Raw genomic sequence first — 15679 nt, 5'->3', positions numbered from 1 at the left:
AAGAGAGATTGTGCACACAATTCTCTTTGTGTGTAGTTTCACCTCAACAGCTGCAGACCATCCTCTCCTGGCTGCTAACTGCAGCTGTCCCTGTCATTCAGTGTGTGACACATCCTCAGCAGGAAAATCAGAGAGGCCGTGGAGGGCACCTGTGGGAGGGACTTGACAGCACCCAGAGTGGCCGGGCACCACACCCTCTGCCTTCTTTCCTGGGGCTGAGAGCTACCCTGGTGTGATGGTGCACACCGTAATTTCAGCACTCAGGAGGCTGAGGCAGGAGATTCTCCGTGAGTTCTGGGCCAGCCTGTGCTACACAGTGTGACTCTGTCTCAAAAAACAGAAAACACATACACACACACACACACACACACACACACACACAGAGCCTTGGTGCCCTGAAACAGTAACTTGTCACTGCTCTCCCCTAGCACTTTCTCAGTGGCTCTGACCGCTCCAAGCACCCAGGAGTGGAATCATCGGCCACTTATTTTGTCTCCAAGTGGTCAGCTAACATGCTGTCCCCACGGAGCACCTGTCTTGATGTGTGCGTCAGAATCTCCTTCCCTGTCCCAGGTGGAACCGTCATCCACCCAGCACGCACACAGGTTCACCCATTCATCTGCCCCAGACACAATGGAGGCTTCGTCCTTTCTGTGGCTGTGCCTGAGTCTGCTGTGACCACGACGTGCAGTGAGAAGCTGACCTCTTGGTGCTGGAGCAGCCTTGGAGGAGTGTTGGGTGGTGTTGGGGATGTGTTTCCACAGGCAGGCAGCTGTCAGGGACCCGGCTTTCTTTGGCTTCCTCCTGCCTTCCCGCCGACCAGCAGGGAAGGGGTATGGAGCAGGCATACCTGATCCCAGGAACCTTGGGCTGGCAGTGGCCTGTGTCTCGTCTCCTCTCCTCCCGTTGGTGTCAGCCTATCACAAGGCCACACTCGAATGCCCAGAGGTGAAGCCCTGGGTGGGAGTCAGTATCCCACCGCAGTGGGCAGGAGGAGCAGGTCTCCATGGTGCTGGAGCTGTCCCTGCTGCAGCCCCCCTCCCAGTTTGAGGCACAGTGCAGCACTGGCTCCTCTGATTCCAGTCTGCAATGCTTTAAATGAGTAGAAAATTCTCCAATAACTCTAGAAGGCACAGAGCTGCTGTCACAAAAGCATCAAGCATCCCTCTCCTCCCCCTATCGTCAGCAGATGACTTCTCTGTGGCCATCCACACTGGGCAGTTAGGTTCGGCTCTGTTTGCAGATGGAGGGCACCCAGAGGAAGGGTGCTGTGCCCCACCTACCAGCCAGGCCGGCAGGACACTGGCTGACCTCATGCAGAGAAACACACCTGCCTTTCCCCATGCACGCGTTTCCTGGTGTGGGGTCCATTCCCATAATCATCTTCATTGCTATCACAGTCAGGTACCCCTCCCTTGCAGTATTCTGGAGGGACACAGATATAGGTCACTACTGGCATGCATTTGTGTATGTGGTGCTGGGGATTGAACCCAGAGCCTGGTGCATGCAAGGCAAGAACTCTACCACTGAGCCACATCCCCAGCCCTGGAGCACATTTTTAATACAGTATTGCTCTGGTGACTTTCAGGTCTTAAATCTATTTTTCCCTATGAAAATGCCATTAAATCAGCTAAGCACAAGTTAGGATTTGCGCTGATCGCACTTGAAGGTCTGCACCAGCCAGAGCAGGAGAAACAGTGCTGTCAGCACGCAGTGATTGCTGCCCTGGCCCACGGAGCTTTCTGCAGCCAGACCATGAGCTAAGCACCTTCCTGTGCCGTCTACCGCACAGCTGCCCCACACCCCATCTCACAGGTGAGGCAGTGAGGCTGGGAGGGTGCCACTCTACAGGCAGTCGTAGCTCCAGTGTTTCCACTGCCTAGCGAGGTGGCTGTTCCAGTGGTGACGATAGCAAAGCAAAGGGACTATAAATACTAAACAGAGAAGCGATGTGCAGCTTAAGCTGGATACCGGGAGCGCGGGCCAAGTCCGGGTATACCGGCCCCGAGGCGCAGCCTGAAAGGACAGGGGCGGGCCACTGTCTGCAAAGACATCTTGCACCGCAAAGGCCCTCGAGGGCGCCCAGGCCCTGCCATGCCTGGAGTCACTCTGCGTCAGTGACCTGACCGCCTGTCCTCAGCAAACCGGGCACAGCACCACTCTGCAGCCCCAGTCGCTGTCAGAACCCGGTGGTACAGGATAGATCATTCTTTTACGGAGGGAACTGAGACCGGAGAGAGTCGGGGTCGCGAGCGCCTGGATCAGCACGACGCTCTAGGGCAGGCGCGGAAGGGGTTACGATAATAGAGATGACCAGGGTGGCGCGAGCGTCCCGGTAGCGGCACGCAATGCGCAGGCGCGAGCATGAGGTAGGGGCCACAGACACCCGGAAGTCTGCACCTAACGGGTCGCGCAGCGCTCGCTGTTCTGGGAGGGGCGGGGCCGCAGCCCCTCTGCGCGAGGCGCCATAGAGCGGGCACGGAGGACTCGGGTCCTAGACGCGTCCGGAAGTGGCTCCCTCAGGCGCCGCTCCGCACCATAGAGCTTGAGGGCGGAGGCCAGGGGTCGGCGAGGGGGGGCCGCCTGCCTAGAGCGGCGAGGACAGGGTGGCGGCCCCGGAGGAGGGGGAGGGGAGGGGGAGCGGCGCGGGCGGAAGCGGCCGGGAAGGTCACTTCCGGCCTGGGCGTCCGTCCCCCTGACCCCAGGGTCTGAGTCGCCGCTGCCACCATCCGCGAGGCAGGCGCGAGGAGGAGGAGTGCGGCGCGGCAGCCCCGGGACCGAGGAGGTGAGCGCGGGCGCGGGGTCGTGGGCCGTGGCTCGGCGTAGGCGCAGGGCTGGGAACCCGGCTCTGGACGGGGGTGGGTGGGGAGGCGGGAGGGCGAGCGCCGCGGAGCGGACGAGGGCGAATGCGCGTGCGCGCTGTGTGTGTGTGTGTTGGGGGGGGGCGTGAGCGGTCGCGCGGCGGGCGTCGCGGTCCCGGACTCTGCGCGTGCGCGAGCGCCGCGGCCTGGGCCGGGGCCTGGTCGGTGCGGGTCTGCGCTGCCCGCCGCTCGCGGCCGGAAGTGCCGGCGACTCTGGGGGAGTTGTGGCCTCGTGCGGAAAGGGCCGCGGAAAGGGCGGTCGATTGCAGCCTCGGCCCAGGCCCCTGGGTGCCTTCCTTCCCCTTTTTGGGGCTCCTGTCCCGTTGCTGCCCCGGGCGGGGGCGCTGGCCTTTGATCCGGGGTAATGACGCGGATTCTGGCGGCGGGGTCGGTTCAGAGCCCAGGTCGGCGGGCGGCCAAGGTCAGCGCCGCGTGCCTGGCCCCGAGGCCTCTCCCCAGCTAGAGGCGGACCCCGCCCCTACCCCAGCTCAAAGCGAGCCGGCCGCAGAGGCAGGAAGAACCCCAGTTCCTGGAGTTGAAGGCCAGGACCCGCAGGGTCAGCCTGCAGACCCAGGAGGAGAAGCCAGTGTAGAAGAGGCCTATTTCGGGGCCAGGGTCTGCTGAGCACCAGGGGCCCAAAGATAAACCTGGCTGGTGTGGAAGGCAGAGACCCAACCGAGGAAATCGGTCAGGGCTCTGGGAAGGGATGACTCCGTAGGTCCTTTCTGTGTAGAATCCAGGTTTCGAGCCCCATGGTGGGCCTTGAGGGTCCAGCTGAGATCTGGCCTCCACTCAGGGAGGCTGGTGGCCTTGATCCCGCATAGCTCGCCTTGAAAGCCTAAGCCTCTTGAGCTAAGTGCATTGACACAGCCTTCGTGTCTGCCCGCCCTGCTGATCTTTTGGCCAAGGTCAGGAATGGTGACATCAGATACCTCCTCCGGTCGCTGTTCGTCCTGTTCTCTGCATGCTAGCTGGGCTGTGGAGTCGCACGGGCTCGTCAGACTGTCCGTTGACTGCCAGAGGCAGTGGCAGGCAGGGGCTGAAGCTTTGTGTTCTAGGAGTTTTGGGGTGCCAGTGCTTGTCCTCACCCCATTCCTGTGGCCTTGGACAGGGAAGCTTGTCACATATTCCCCCTTGTGCAGAACAGGTGATAATAAAAATGGTGACTTCAGTGGAAGGCTCCTGATGCTTTTTTTTTTTTTAATTTTGTCTTTTTTATTTTTATGGGTACCAGGGATGGAACTCATGACCGCCTGCTTGCAAGGCAGGTGCTTATGCCACTGAGCTAAATCCCCAGCCCCCCTGATGCTTTTCTTGCAGTGTCAAAATTACTGGAAAGGCCTTTGGAGCCAGGCGGTGTCTCTTCCAGTTCTGTGACCTTGGATGTATCACTTCCCCTTTCCCAGGCTGTTTCCTCTTCAGGCCAGTAAAGTGGAGAGCAAGGTTAAGGTTCTTGGACCAGCCCAGTCCTTGGAGACTGCAGACAGGCCGCTGTGCAAAGGAGTCCCAGAGAGGAGTCTCAGGCTCACCCTGCCCTTTCCCGGAGCCTCTCAGACCTGAGCCTGAGACTAGGCAGATGGTTGAGAGATTGGCTGCAGTGGCCTGGGAGCCCCAGGAGTGCCGGTGGATGTGCAGGGTTACAGAGAGTCAGCCTAGAGGACCCCATGGCCGGGTGCACAGCCAAGGTCACCAGTAGTTATTGATGGACACACACAGATCTTGGGGTTCTTGTGCTCAGCCTCACAGGCCTTCTTAGAGCCCACTAATGTCTGGTGCTTCCCAAGACTGGAGGGTCCTGGCCAGCACTTATGTATGCTGGTGCTGTGTCTGGTGGTCAGTCCCCTGTGCTCGCAGAGACCAGGGACCAGGATGGTTGCCCCACATTAACAAGATGGGATGCTTGATGGTAAGGCCACCCACTCCACTGATACCATTCTTTTGGCCTTGGTCGGGTGAGGACATAGTCAGTCCTGAAGGCTGCTTGGTGTCAGTCTCAGGCTGGGGTCTCTGGACTCCTGGTTGGGGGTGCTGTCCTAAGGACCCAGCCCCTTCCTCGGGGTGGGGGCTACGACCCCATGGGGTGAATCTGCGCCTGTCCAGGACGGGTGGACTGGGCTGTTCGTGCCCTGGGGCCGGGTGGTATGGGACCCTCCTGGTGGTTCCTGCTATTGCTCATGCCTTGGCTTCTTATTTTCTCCCTCTGGGCCTCAGAGGAGCGGCTTTCCTCTTGTGCTGAGGGGAGAGGATTGGCCCTGCGGTGGTTGAAGCCAGGGACCTGAGAGACTTCCAGCAAAGTCCTGTCTCACAGCTTGGAGCCCTGCCCCTCAGAGCTTCAGAATCCTGTGGCTGCTCTGTGGGCCCCATGCTGTGCAGTTTAGGGCTGGTGGGGAGGGACCCTTTGCCAGTGCTGTTGAGCCTGTCAGGCCTCTCCCAGGCCAGAGCTCCAGTCCACAGTTAGAGTCACGCGCTGGAGAGGGTGGCAGACAGAGTGTCTTGGCCCTGTTTTGTAGTGGAGTGGCATTGCTTGTGGCCATCCCTCAGGCAGACCTTGGCTTCCTCGCCTCTGCTAAGGGACATTGCTAGTGTTTACCGGCCGCTCCCTCACCAGGTCTGTCCCCAGGAGCTGGCCCCTCCCTGTAGGGGGACTCACAGTGAACAAGGTCCCTCTATGACCCAGAGCACAATGGAGAGCTTGCCCGCTGCCCTTGTCCTCGCCTGATGGCTTAGCGGATCAGGCCAGAGCTTATGTGCTTAGTGGGGCCTGGCCTCCGGGATGGGCCTGAGGCTGGGACGGGCGGCAGGTGGAGGGCCCTCTGCTGATCATGGCCAGTGCTGAGGCTGAGAGGCCGGGAGCTGGGCCTGTTCCTGGCTCTTTACTATCAAGACATTACTTTTATAAGCAGTTCCAGGCACTGCGGAAGGGACAGGAGTCCTTGTGGCCCCTACCTGCCCGGGCCTCTGTCAACACACCAATCAGTAGCTAGCAGCCACCCAGAGTCCACTGTGGCCTCCAGGTTTTGTTTGGTTTCATCGGACCCTGGGTCCTTGGGGTTGAAAAGGGAGCATAGTCAGCCTTGCAGGTTCAGGTACAGCAGCTGGCCAGACCCTGCCCTCAGAGACCTGACTTCCATGGGCACGGGTTGGGGAGGGCATGGGGGAGCTGGGTGACGCTGGTGAGGTCTTTTGTGGAGCAGGGGTGCTGGCCGAAGCTGTCAGTGAAACCTGGGCTGCCAGGGCTGCCCTGGGATGACAGTGGCCCCTGCACTGGACCTCTGAGGAGTGACCTTATAGAGAAGGAGGGAAAGGGGGGCTGAGGGCTCTGGAGAGCCTTCACTGCTTCCAGCCTATGGCTCAGGGTATGCATGGGATAGGCCTGCTGACCTGGCTCAGTGTCTCACCCGCAGACAGGTGTCCCCAAGGCAACAGGGCTTGCCTGAACCTGGGTGTGGGGGTGGCGCAGGATCTAGGGGGAGCCCCAGGAGGAGGCAAGTGGGGTACTCGGGCTGGTGAGGCGAAGGGCATTGGGAGGTCAGATGGGGTCATCTGGTCGGGCACTCAGGTGGCACCAGGGAGAAGGGCCATACGTCTCATCTTTCTTTCTCAGTGGCCTGGCCTTTCTGTACATTTCTTAGAGGCGGAATTGGACCTGCAGCTCAGCACCTCTCCTCTCTGCAGGCGATGTTTCCAAGGCTGCTCCTGTGAGGGCTGAGGGACCCCACCTGCAGGCGGCCTATGGTGTCCCCACACCAGGCAGGGCTCCTGGGATATCTGAGCCAGTGGCTGTGTCCTCACCTGTGGGATTGCTGTGCCCTCTTCCCCACCCATGCAGCCTGGGCTTGGGTTGCAGGGGTGCTGTTGCCCTGTGGCCACATGTCTTGCACTGGACAGGCATTGCTTGGGATGCAGGTCCCTAGAGCTTCTAGGTTTGCCCTGGTCCTGGTGTGGGAGGAGCGGCCTGGTCGGCCTGGGCCTCTGGAAAGGGAGGTGGGGCCGAGGACACGCTGCTGGGCAGCAGTGGGGTCTGGTGGCCTAAGGGTCGGTGTCTGTCAGTGCCGGATGTTCTGGGGGCTCCAGCAGACTGTTGTGGCAGGGAAGGTCCCACAGGGCCCCAGGGGTTGGCGTGGCTTCTGAGCTAGCACCCAGCCCCTGTGGCCGGGAGGGACAGGAGGGCCGGGGAGGAGGGGAGATTGGCAGCTGAAGAAAGGGAATAATTGGCGGGCAGGCCTCCAAGGGGTGGGCGGGCCTAATAACAACAATAATAACAATAATTTGTCTGGGTTTTAATAGGCTTGTCAGACCTGAGTGCTAATTGGATCGCTCAAGGGGGTGGGGGGTGGGCCAGATGCCTCCCTTGCTCTGCAGGGTGGAGGTCAGCAGGGTGGCTGGATGAGCTCCAGGCCAGCCTGGCGGGAGCCTTGACTCCCCTGGGCGGTCAGATTGGTGCTGAGGTTGCCCTGGAGGTGGGGCTGGAGCTGGTGTCCTGCACTGGCCTGCACCCAGCGTGTTCTGGTAGCCTGGGAGCAGTGCGCCCACACTCCCCTGCAGTGAGGGCCCCAGGCTGTGAGAGCCAGGGAATGGGCTCTGGGACCACTGTAGCTGCCAAGGACCCAGCGAGTTAGGGGGTGGAGAGGAGGAGGACCTGGGAGTCAGGGTTATCCGCGTGCACTTGGCCCTGGGCCTTGCGGCAAGGCCCCTGGCTAGTAGGGGGTGCCCGAGGCTCTGGGCTGCCCTGGGGCCCTCCCCACTGCAGAGAGCAGAGCCTGTGCTGGGCCCTTGCCTCCTCAGGTTCAGGACTGTGGAGCAGCGCCTGACCATCGGGCGGGTCTTGCCTAGTGTGTGCCAAGCCCTGCTCAGGCCAGGAGGAGTGCCCCGAGCCTGTCCCTGACTTGCCAGTGTGAGTGCAGCCTTGGGCCCCAGGCGAGGCGCAGCCCAAAGCTTGGGCTCCCGTCCTCCACCCTGTGTGCAGGGACCCAGCAGGGGCTTTCTGGACTAGGAGGTCTCTGAGGCTGTCACCATGGGCTGCTGGAGAGCTTTGGACTGCCCCCTGCAGTTTGGCTGGTACAGGGTGCCGGGCAGGCCCGCGTGCTGCCCTCTGCCCCAGTCTGCAGGAAGCTGAGCCCAAGGAGGCCGGGCGGGGCGCTGGGAAGCCCCGGTGCTTGGGAGCGGGTTTATTGTTTCAGTGGAAGCATTATCACCCTTGGCATTGGTGCAAAGGCAGGAGGACAACCACTCCTTTCCACCTCCTCGACCCCTGCAGTGCCTGGCTCGGCTAGTCTCGGCTGTTTTATGGTGTTTTAAAAGTTTAGTTTCCTTTAGAGGTATTTGCATGCTGAGACTCTTGTTTCTTTAAGGCACCATAGTTTTAATACAGTTAGTCAGGTAACTGTCACCACTGCCCAGTCTCAGAGGTCTCATCTGCATCCTTCTAGGGCAGCTGGGCCCCTCTCCACCACCCCGCCCCACAGAGGCCCCAAGCTGTTGCTGCCTGTGTGCTGCATGTGTCTCCCCTCCTGTGCTTTTGCCTGGCAGTGGGGCTTCTGGGTGCCTCAGTGCCTTGGTGTTTGCCACCTGGAGAGTGCTGGCTCAGCAGTGGTGTCCAAGGGCGCTGTGCGCCCTGCGGTCTGAGAAGTTTAGTCCTCCTCAGGCTGATAAGAGGGGTGCTCATGCCTCACCAGGACAGCAGTGTGCAGACCCATGGGAACAATAGCTCTCTGCACAATCTGGCCTGGCTGCAAACTCCAGGAGGTGACTGCGTGGACAGTGTGGCCGGGGCAGCGGCTTCCCGCCCCTGCAGCACCTGTTTGGAAGTCTCCTCCCCAGCGTGTTCAGGAGCTGCAAGTTTCATCCCCCAGGCAGTGTAGTGACTTAGCAGGGCTGTTACCAAAGAAAAGAGAAAACAGGGCTTGTCACCAAGTGCCAGACCCTGGGCTCTGTCCCCAGTTCTGAGGGGATGTCCTGCTCCGCTGTGCAGAGAAGGTCGGCTGATGAGAGGGACCCAGCTGCGCCAGCCTCTGCCATGCATCTGGGTGGGGTCCGAAGTCCCAGGCCTCCTCCCTCGCTCCCTCCACTGCCTGCCTCCTGCTCTTCCTCTGCCCTGGGCTAGGCCTCTGCTTGACGCCCATCATGCTCTGGAGGGTGGCAGCATCGCTGTGTGGAGGCTGCCCAGGGAGGGGAGCTGGCAGGTGGGGGACACTATGAGGGGCCAAGCTCTCTCTTGCTGCTGTATGGGCACCAGGGGTCAGTGTGTAGGTTCGAAGGCTATGGAGGCTGGCAGCTCTATTGCCCTCACCCTAGTTCACCCGGAACCAGGGAGTCGCCCATGGCCCTGCCACTCCTTGGTCCTGTGCAGGGACCCCAGTCCTACACCCCCAGACAGCAGGGTCATCTGTGGGCTGCTCACAGTTGGGCGTGGCCAGACAGGATGGCAGCCAGTGGCCCCCATGGGGCTCCTAGTCTTCCAGGCAGGACACGGAGGCATGGCCTGGGGTTGTTCCTCTGGGTTCCAGCCCTGGCTATCCTCCAACCCCCCATTGGGGCAGCCACAGATGTGGGCTACGCACGGTGCTATCTTCTCCAACCCTGGCCCATGTCTCTTCCTCTTCCTGCAGGGACCCCCACATGGAGTTGCGGGAAGAGGCCTGGTCTCCGGGGCCGCTGGACTCCGAGGACCAGCAGATGGCCAGTCATGAGAACCCAGGTGAGGTGGCCACCGCCCTCCCAAGCCTGGGGCTCTCTCGGGGTCTGATGTCCTCTCCCTGCTGGGCAGTACCCCCTGCCACCCTCCCTGGTTGACATTGCTCTGAACCAGGGGACCTGGGGCTCCATGTGGAGGGATGGGGATGGGCAACACAGGGAGCACAAGACTTGAGCTCACATTTCGGGGTGTGGTGATGTCTTCCTGGGACTTTGGGGTGCCTGCAACATACTGTGTTTAACAAAGCACCATTTGCTCTGGGGCCGTGGACTAAGTGTGCTTCCTGGGACCCGAGCCCTACCCGCTTCCTTCCACCAAGGTGGTACAGGCCCTGGGACAAGAGGGCCATGGAAGAGCCTCAGGGGCGCTGCGTGTTTCACCAGGGTGGGCGGCCTTACCTAGGGACACAGTGTTTTCCGTTTTAACAGTTAGCATGGCACTACTCCTGCCAGCAGGAGCTCCACACAGGGATACAGCTGCTGCTTCCCTGCCCTGTGCCCCCTGGACACTGCCAGGCTGCTGCACTGTGATCTCAGTCCTGGGAGGTGCCAGACAGGCAGGGCGGGGCCAGAGATGACCTCCACGTGCAGTCTCCCCGTGCTGTGTCTCTGGCCAGTGCTGTCGTTGAAGTGGGCCCTGGGTGCCTCCGGGCCATCTCGGGAGCTCCCAGGAACCCAAGGCCCCTCCCAGTGCTCAGCCCCACTTCCACAGCTCTGGGGCTGCGGCAGGGTCCTCTCCAGCCTCTGTACCCTTTCTCTGACAGCGGCCCACAGTGCTCACGGACAGTGGCAGTGGTGCTGATGGTGTCCAGGCCTGGCCCAGAGACAAGCAGGCCTGTGTCTGCCCAAGTGTGGTCCCTGGGGGGTCTGGGAACTCTCACAGGGCCATTGGCCTTCCTCTGTCTAGCGCTGGCCCTAGGATCACCCAGAGAGCTCTGCTACGCTGTGGCAAGGCCTGGAATTGCCCCCACTCACGTGCCCCTGACCCACACCGACAGCACCTGTGGGCTTCAGGGCTGGAGCAGGGGGTGGGGCAGGGCAGGGGTGTGGGGCCATGCTTCCGGAGAGCTTGGCGAAAATGACGTCCTGCTGGATGTGCAGGACACACATACCAAGTGAGGCCCCCAGGGGGCAAATGGCAAGACAGAGAAGCGGAAAGAATCCCCAGAGAGCCCAGGGGGGCGCAGAGCTGCGGAGCCAGGCGGAAGTGAAGGAGGAATTGAAGGTGATGAGGAAGGTACGGCGTCAGGGCCAAGGAAGCCAGCGGCCGGGAAACAGGAAAGTGTGCTGAGGGTGGGCAGAGGAGCAGGGTCCACCGAGACAGTCCTGAACCTGCAACAGCAAGACCGATGAAAGCAGCACCAGGGCGTGTCCCATGGAGACCACTTACTCAGCGTTGAGAGAGACCAAAACCCTTCCGTCTCTGACAGCGCATAGGGGGCAAGGAGCACCACAGCGTGCTTTCCAGTACCGTGGGAGGCTGAGGCAGGAGGAGGGCACATGTGAGCCCAGCAGGGCACCTTCACAACTCTCAAAACAAAACGTGGAAAGGGGAGGATGTATTTCAGTGTGGAGGCCCTGCTTCAATCCCCAGCACCCCCACCCCAGACAAATGCGGAAGTGACCTCAGACCTCCTGTTGGCCCGCTGTAATCACTCAAAGATGGTGCGATGTCCACCGTGCACAGGCAAGAACAGCGAGCCCGGGCTTCTCTGCAGCCAGCCTGGTGGTCCGATGGGAAGACACCGACAGGCAGCTGGGGCCAGAGGGTCCCCCTGGCGTGTGTCTCCACCCTAGCGGCACCGTACTGAGGCTTCCTTCTGGGCCTCGCTGCTCCACTTTTTCCTCAACAACTTTGAGGACATTTGCAGTGCAGGGAGCGTGGTCGTCCATGGTAGACAGCGGGTCTGTTTCCTTGCCCCAGTTCAGGGTTGCAATCCCTGCTTCTAGGTATTGTGCTTCTGACTTCCAGTTTTCTGTTCTGTTCTTTTTTTTTTTTTTTTTTTTTTTTTGAGGGGTTGAACTCAGGGCTTTTGCACTGACCTGTATCCCTATTCCCTTTTTAAATTTTGAGCTAAAAAAAAAAATTAAAAAAAATAAAATAAATTTTGAGCTAATGAGCTAAGCTACAAAGGCTGGGCTTGAATTTGTGACTCTTCCACCTCAGCCTCCAAGGGTGCTGGGATGAGTGGTGTGCTCCTTTGGGTTTGTGTGGACCCCGCCTGCGGCCAGCTCCTAGGGGGGCGGTGGAAGGGCACTTCTGGTCAGGAACCACGCCCTCCTGTGAGCCTGCAAATGTGCACATTGCTGGCCTGTGCGCATGCGCATCCCACCCTGGCTGCTCCCTGGCCTTGCTGTACTCCTGGTGCAGGCCTGGTCCTGCAGACAGCACCACCACTGAAGGGTTTGACCTCAAAGACTTGTTCGTTGGCCCGCCCTTGGGAAGTGCTGCTCTCCTCCCATACGCACAGTGGTCTAGGGTTCTTGTGCTGGGAAGCCCAGCAGGGAAGGAAGATCTCTGGTCAGTGTAATGGTGTTCGTGCTTTGGAAGACGCCTTAGGGTGGGGTGCACTGCAGCGTTTGGGGCCTGTGACCCCAGGTTCAGGCTAATCGCTGAAGGGGCCCATGCTTGGAAGGAGGCTGCAGACCTAGGCCCCGAATCCTGATAGCCAGGGGCTCAGCTGGCCTCTGAGCCGGGTCCAGTCCTGTAGCTAGAGTTGCATTTCAGGAGCAGGCAGGTGCCCAGCTAAGGGGCCCGTGCCCAGTGCCCAGTGCCCAGTGCTGTGGCCCACAGGGAGTGCACTCCTGAACAAAGGGCACTTGGGTGCAGGCGTCCTCTTTCCCAGATGCCTTGCGCAGCTCCCCACTGAAAGATGTCCACTGTCCATGGGGAGTGGGTGGAGGCTGCCTCTGGGAGCCCCCAGGGAGTCACAGCACCCTGTAGAGGTGTAGGAAGCTATCCCCAGCCCCCTCTGATGCCCCTTTCTCTCTTGCCTTACAGTGGATATCCTCATCATGGATGATGACGACGTCCCCAGCTGGCCCCCCACCAAGCTGTCTCCACCTCCAACGGCGCCTCCTGCTGGCCCCCCACCCCGGCCTCGGCCACCTGCGCCCTACATCTGCAACGAGTGTGGGAAGAGCTTCAGCCACTGGTCAAAGCTGACACGCCACCAGCGCACACACACGGGCGAGCGGCCGAACGCGTGCACCGACTGCGGCAAGACCTTCTCGCAGAGCTCGCACCTGGTGCAGCACCGCCGCATCCACACAGGCGAGAAGCCCTACGCCTGCTCAGAGTGCGGCAAGCGCTTCAGCTGGAGCTCCAACCTCATGCAGCACCAGCGCATCCACACGGGCGAGAAGCCCTACGCCTGCCCCGACTGCGGCCGCAGCTTCACGCAGAGCAAGAGCCTGGCCAAACACAGGCGCTCGCACAGTGGCCTGAAGCCCTTTGTGTGCCCGCGCTGCGGCCGAGGCTTCAGCCAGCCCAAGAGCCTGGCGCGCCACCTGCGGCTGCACCCCGAGCTTGCAGGCCCTGGCGTGGCAGCTCGCGTGCTGGCGGCCTCTGTGCGGCGCGCCCAGGCACCCGAGGCCACAGCAGCTGCAGACGGCGAGATCGCCATCCCAGTGGGCGACGGCGAGGGCATCATTGTGGTGGGTGCCCCGGGAGAGGGTGCAGGTGCTGCGGCTGTAGCTGTGGCTGGTGGAGGTGCGCGGTCGGTGGGGGCCCCGCGGTCACGCCGTGCACCAGCGCCTAAGCCCTACTTGTGTGCAGAGTGCGGGAAGGGCTTCGGCCACGCAGCAGGGCTGCTGGCGCACCAGCGCATGCAGCACGGCGATGGCCCGGGTGCTGCGGGCGGCGAGGAGCCTGCACACATCTGTGTGGAATGCGGCGAGGGCTTCGTGCAGGGTGCAGCGCTGCGCAGGCACAAGCGCGTGCATGCCGTGGGTGCCCCCGCGGTCTGTGGTGGCTGCGGACAGAGCTTCTATGGCACAGGCAGCGAGGATGCAGATGCGGACGCCGAGAACGGCACGCCCCGCTGTCCCGAGTGCCGTGCCAGGGACGCCCGGTAGGGCCGGGGGCGCCCGGGGGCGGAGGGGACCCTCGGGCTGGCAGAGCAGTTGAGGCCGGAGACCCGAGAAACGGACCCAGGTCTTCGGTGGTGGGGGCGAGGATGCCTGCAGCTTCCAGCCACACTGCTTTCGGGAACGCGCGCCTGCCCCGCCGCAGCAGCAGGTGACCTGGGTAGACGGGCGAGCAGAAGGAAGCAGGAAGAGGAAGGGGCCCTCCCATCAAGTTTTCTTTTAATCACACCCACCTTTTTGACCCTGCCCTCAATTCTTTCTCCCTCCCTGAGCGTCCTATCGATTTTCTGGCCCAAGTCCTCTACTCCTGGACTCGGGGTGCCCGGGGAGGAACATGGAACCATACCTTCTCCCAGCGTGGTCTCTATGGCAGGCTGGGCAGGGCTGTTCCCCGACTGAGCGAGGTGGGAGAGGGTGCGTGACAATAAATGGCACTATTCGGTTGTCCCTGGTGCGTGGTTCTTGCATCGGGGGTGGGAGTGGAGAAGGGCTGTGTCCGGGTGGTGCCTGTGCAGCCTGGGTGTCCCCACACCACTGCCCAGGCCTAGGCGGCAGGAATGCAGTCGGGCACTGGACCAGGCCTAGGCCTTGGAGGTGTGGTCCCTTGGGTCCGGCCTTTCCTGGTACCGGGCCTACACGTGCATCGTTCTCCTGGACTTGGGCGTCTGCCCCTGAGCTAATCCAGTGGCATCTCAGGGGGCCGGGCTCCCGAGATGCTGGGTAATACGGGGCTCTGTGGTTCAGCACCCTGGGAGTGAGGTGGATTTGCACTCTTGGGCTGGGCGGGTGGTGCAGCGCTGCGCACCATGGCTGGGCGTGTGGCTGCCTGCACGGGGCGCTGTCTGCGCTTAAATCGCTCCATAGGTTGGAGCAGCAGTGCCTGTGAACACATGCATGTGGATGCACGCTGAGCATGGGGAGGGGGTGCTGCCAACCCGCTGATTTTACTTCCCCCTTCCTCAGTGGGCAAAAGTCTACAGGTACCTTCGGGTGCCCCACGGGTTCTTCAGTACCGCGGACACCACCCCGTGCTGTCCTCTGGGCATGGGCCCAGACTGGGCCAAAAGTTAATGTCTGGTCACCATTTTGGTTTTTTTTTTTTTTTGGAATGGATGCAGCGGAAAATGCTGCCTGTCTTTGACCAGCCCAGGTCCCCTTTCTCTGCAAAACCTTCTGAGGTACTTAGAGAACCTGCCCACCCCTCGCTGTCCAGGTCACCACGCAGCCTGGTTTGATTGCTCCTGAGAGGCCTGCACATGGCTGGCCCATCCCTCGGCGCCACTGGGGCCCACCGTGCACGGTGGCCCTTCTTTGGGCCGACTCCCAGCCGCACTGGCCCTGTGCCGATGCTGTGGTGGGTGCTGCCGGGCAGGGGCTCCTGGCCCTCCTCTGATGGGCCTGGGGCAGTCAGCTAGAAGGCTGAGGATGGAGACGGCAATTGCGCAGTCACTGGCTACGCGCCTGGGGCTTCGAAGACGGCATCTCCTTCATGACACTTAGAGCCAGAAGCCTAGAGCGGTGCAGGCTTGGCTGGGAGCACGACCACGCACTGGCCCAGGAGCAAGCCCCATTGCAGAGGGCGTCTGTCCACATCACGGAATATTACTCAGTAGGAAAAAGGAGCCAGGTGGGGACAGGGCCCTTGTGGGCCTGGCGTCACAGACCAATAGCTGCCGCCTCAACAATAGAAGCGAAACCTGGCGGTTGAGAGAGCTGCTAGGGACTGGTTGGTTCATCTGCCTGCCAGTGCCGCTCAGTGCCCTCTGGAGACACTGTTGGCTGTCACTGCCCGGAGGGTGGGTGCTCCGAATGGGTCAGGGATACCATCTGTCTCCTTGAAGTTCTCCCCATGCCCATTCCACCCTCTGTCACCACCTCGTGGGCTTAAATCGCTCCATAGGCCACAGGAAGGAGTGGAAGCCCCAGGCATGGCAGAGCGCTGGCCACATGGTGCCACCAGCCCCTCCGCTGTGGCCCCAGCCAGGCCCAGGGCCTGCACTGGCCCTCTGCGAGGCTCAGGTCTGTTGGGACATCTC

General features: G+C 61.4%; 1 protein-coding gene across 3 annotated transcripts; it reads left to right on the top strand.

Moving 5' to 3' along the window:
* Positions 1-2645: 2645 nt before the first annotated feature.
* On the top strand, positions 2646-14090 carry Znf787 (zinc finger protein 787). 3 transcript variants are annotated; one of them, XM_003461674.5, is made up of 3 exons: positions 2646-2785; positions 9470-9558; positions 12556-14090. In XM_003461674.5, the coding sequence occupies exons 2-3, from the start codon at positions 9480-9482 to the stop codon at positions 13629-13631; spliced, it is 1155 nt and encodes a 384-aa protein (XP_003461722.2). In that variant the 5' UTR covers positions 2646-2785; positions 9470-9479; the 3' UTR covers positions 13632-14090. The 3 variants fall into 3 exon arrangements, with proteins under 3 accessions (XP_003461722.2, XP_063108422.1, XP_013010869.1); XM_063252352.1 differs by lacking the exon at positions 2646-2785 and adding an exon at positions 3326-4767; XM_013155415.3 differs by lacking the exon at positions 2646-2785 and adding an exon at positions 10656-10791.
* The last annotated feature ends 1589 nt before the right edge of the window (positions 14091-15679 follow it).

Source organism: Cavia porcellus, unplaced genomic scaffold (genome assembly GCF_034190915.1).
Source record: "Cavia porcellus strain 051 isolate PalLab524CR breed Dunkin Hartley unplaced genomic scaffold, mCavPor4.1 scaffold_7, whole genome shotgun sequence".
Lineage (NCBI taxonomy): Eukaryota > Metazoa > Chordata > Mammalia > Rodentia > Caviidae > Cavia > Cavia porcellus.
This window is presented reverse-complemented; position numbering and strand designations above follow the sequence as displayed.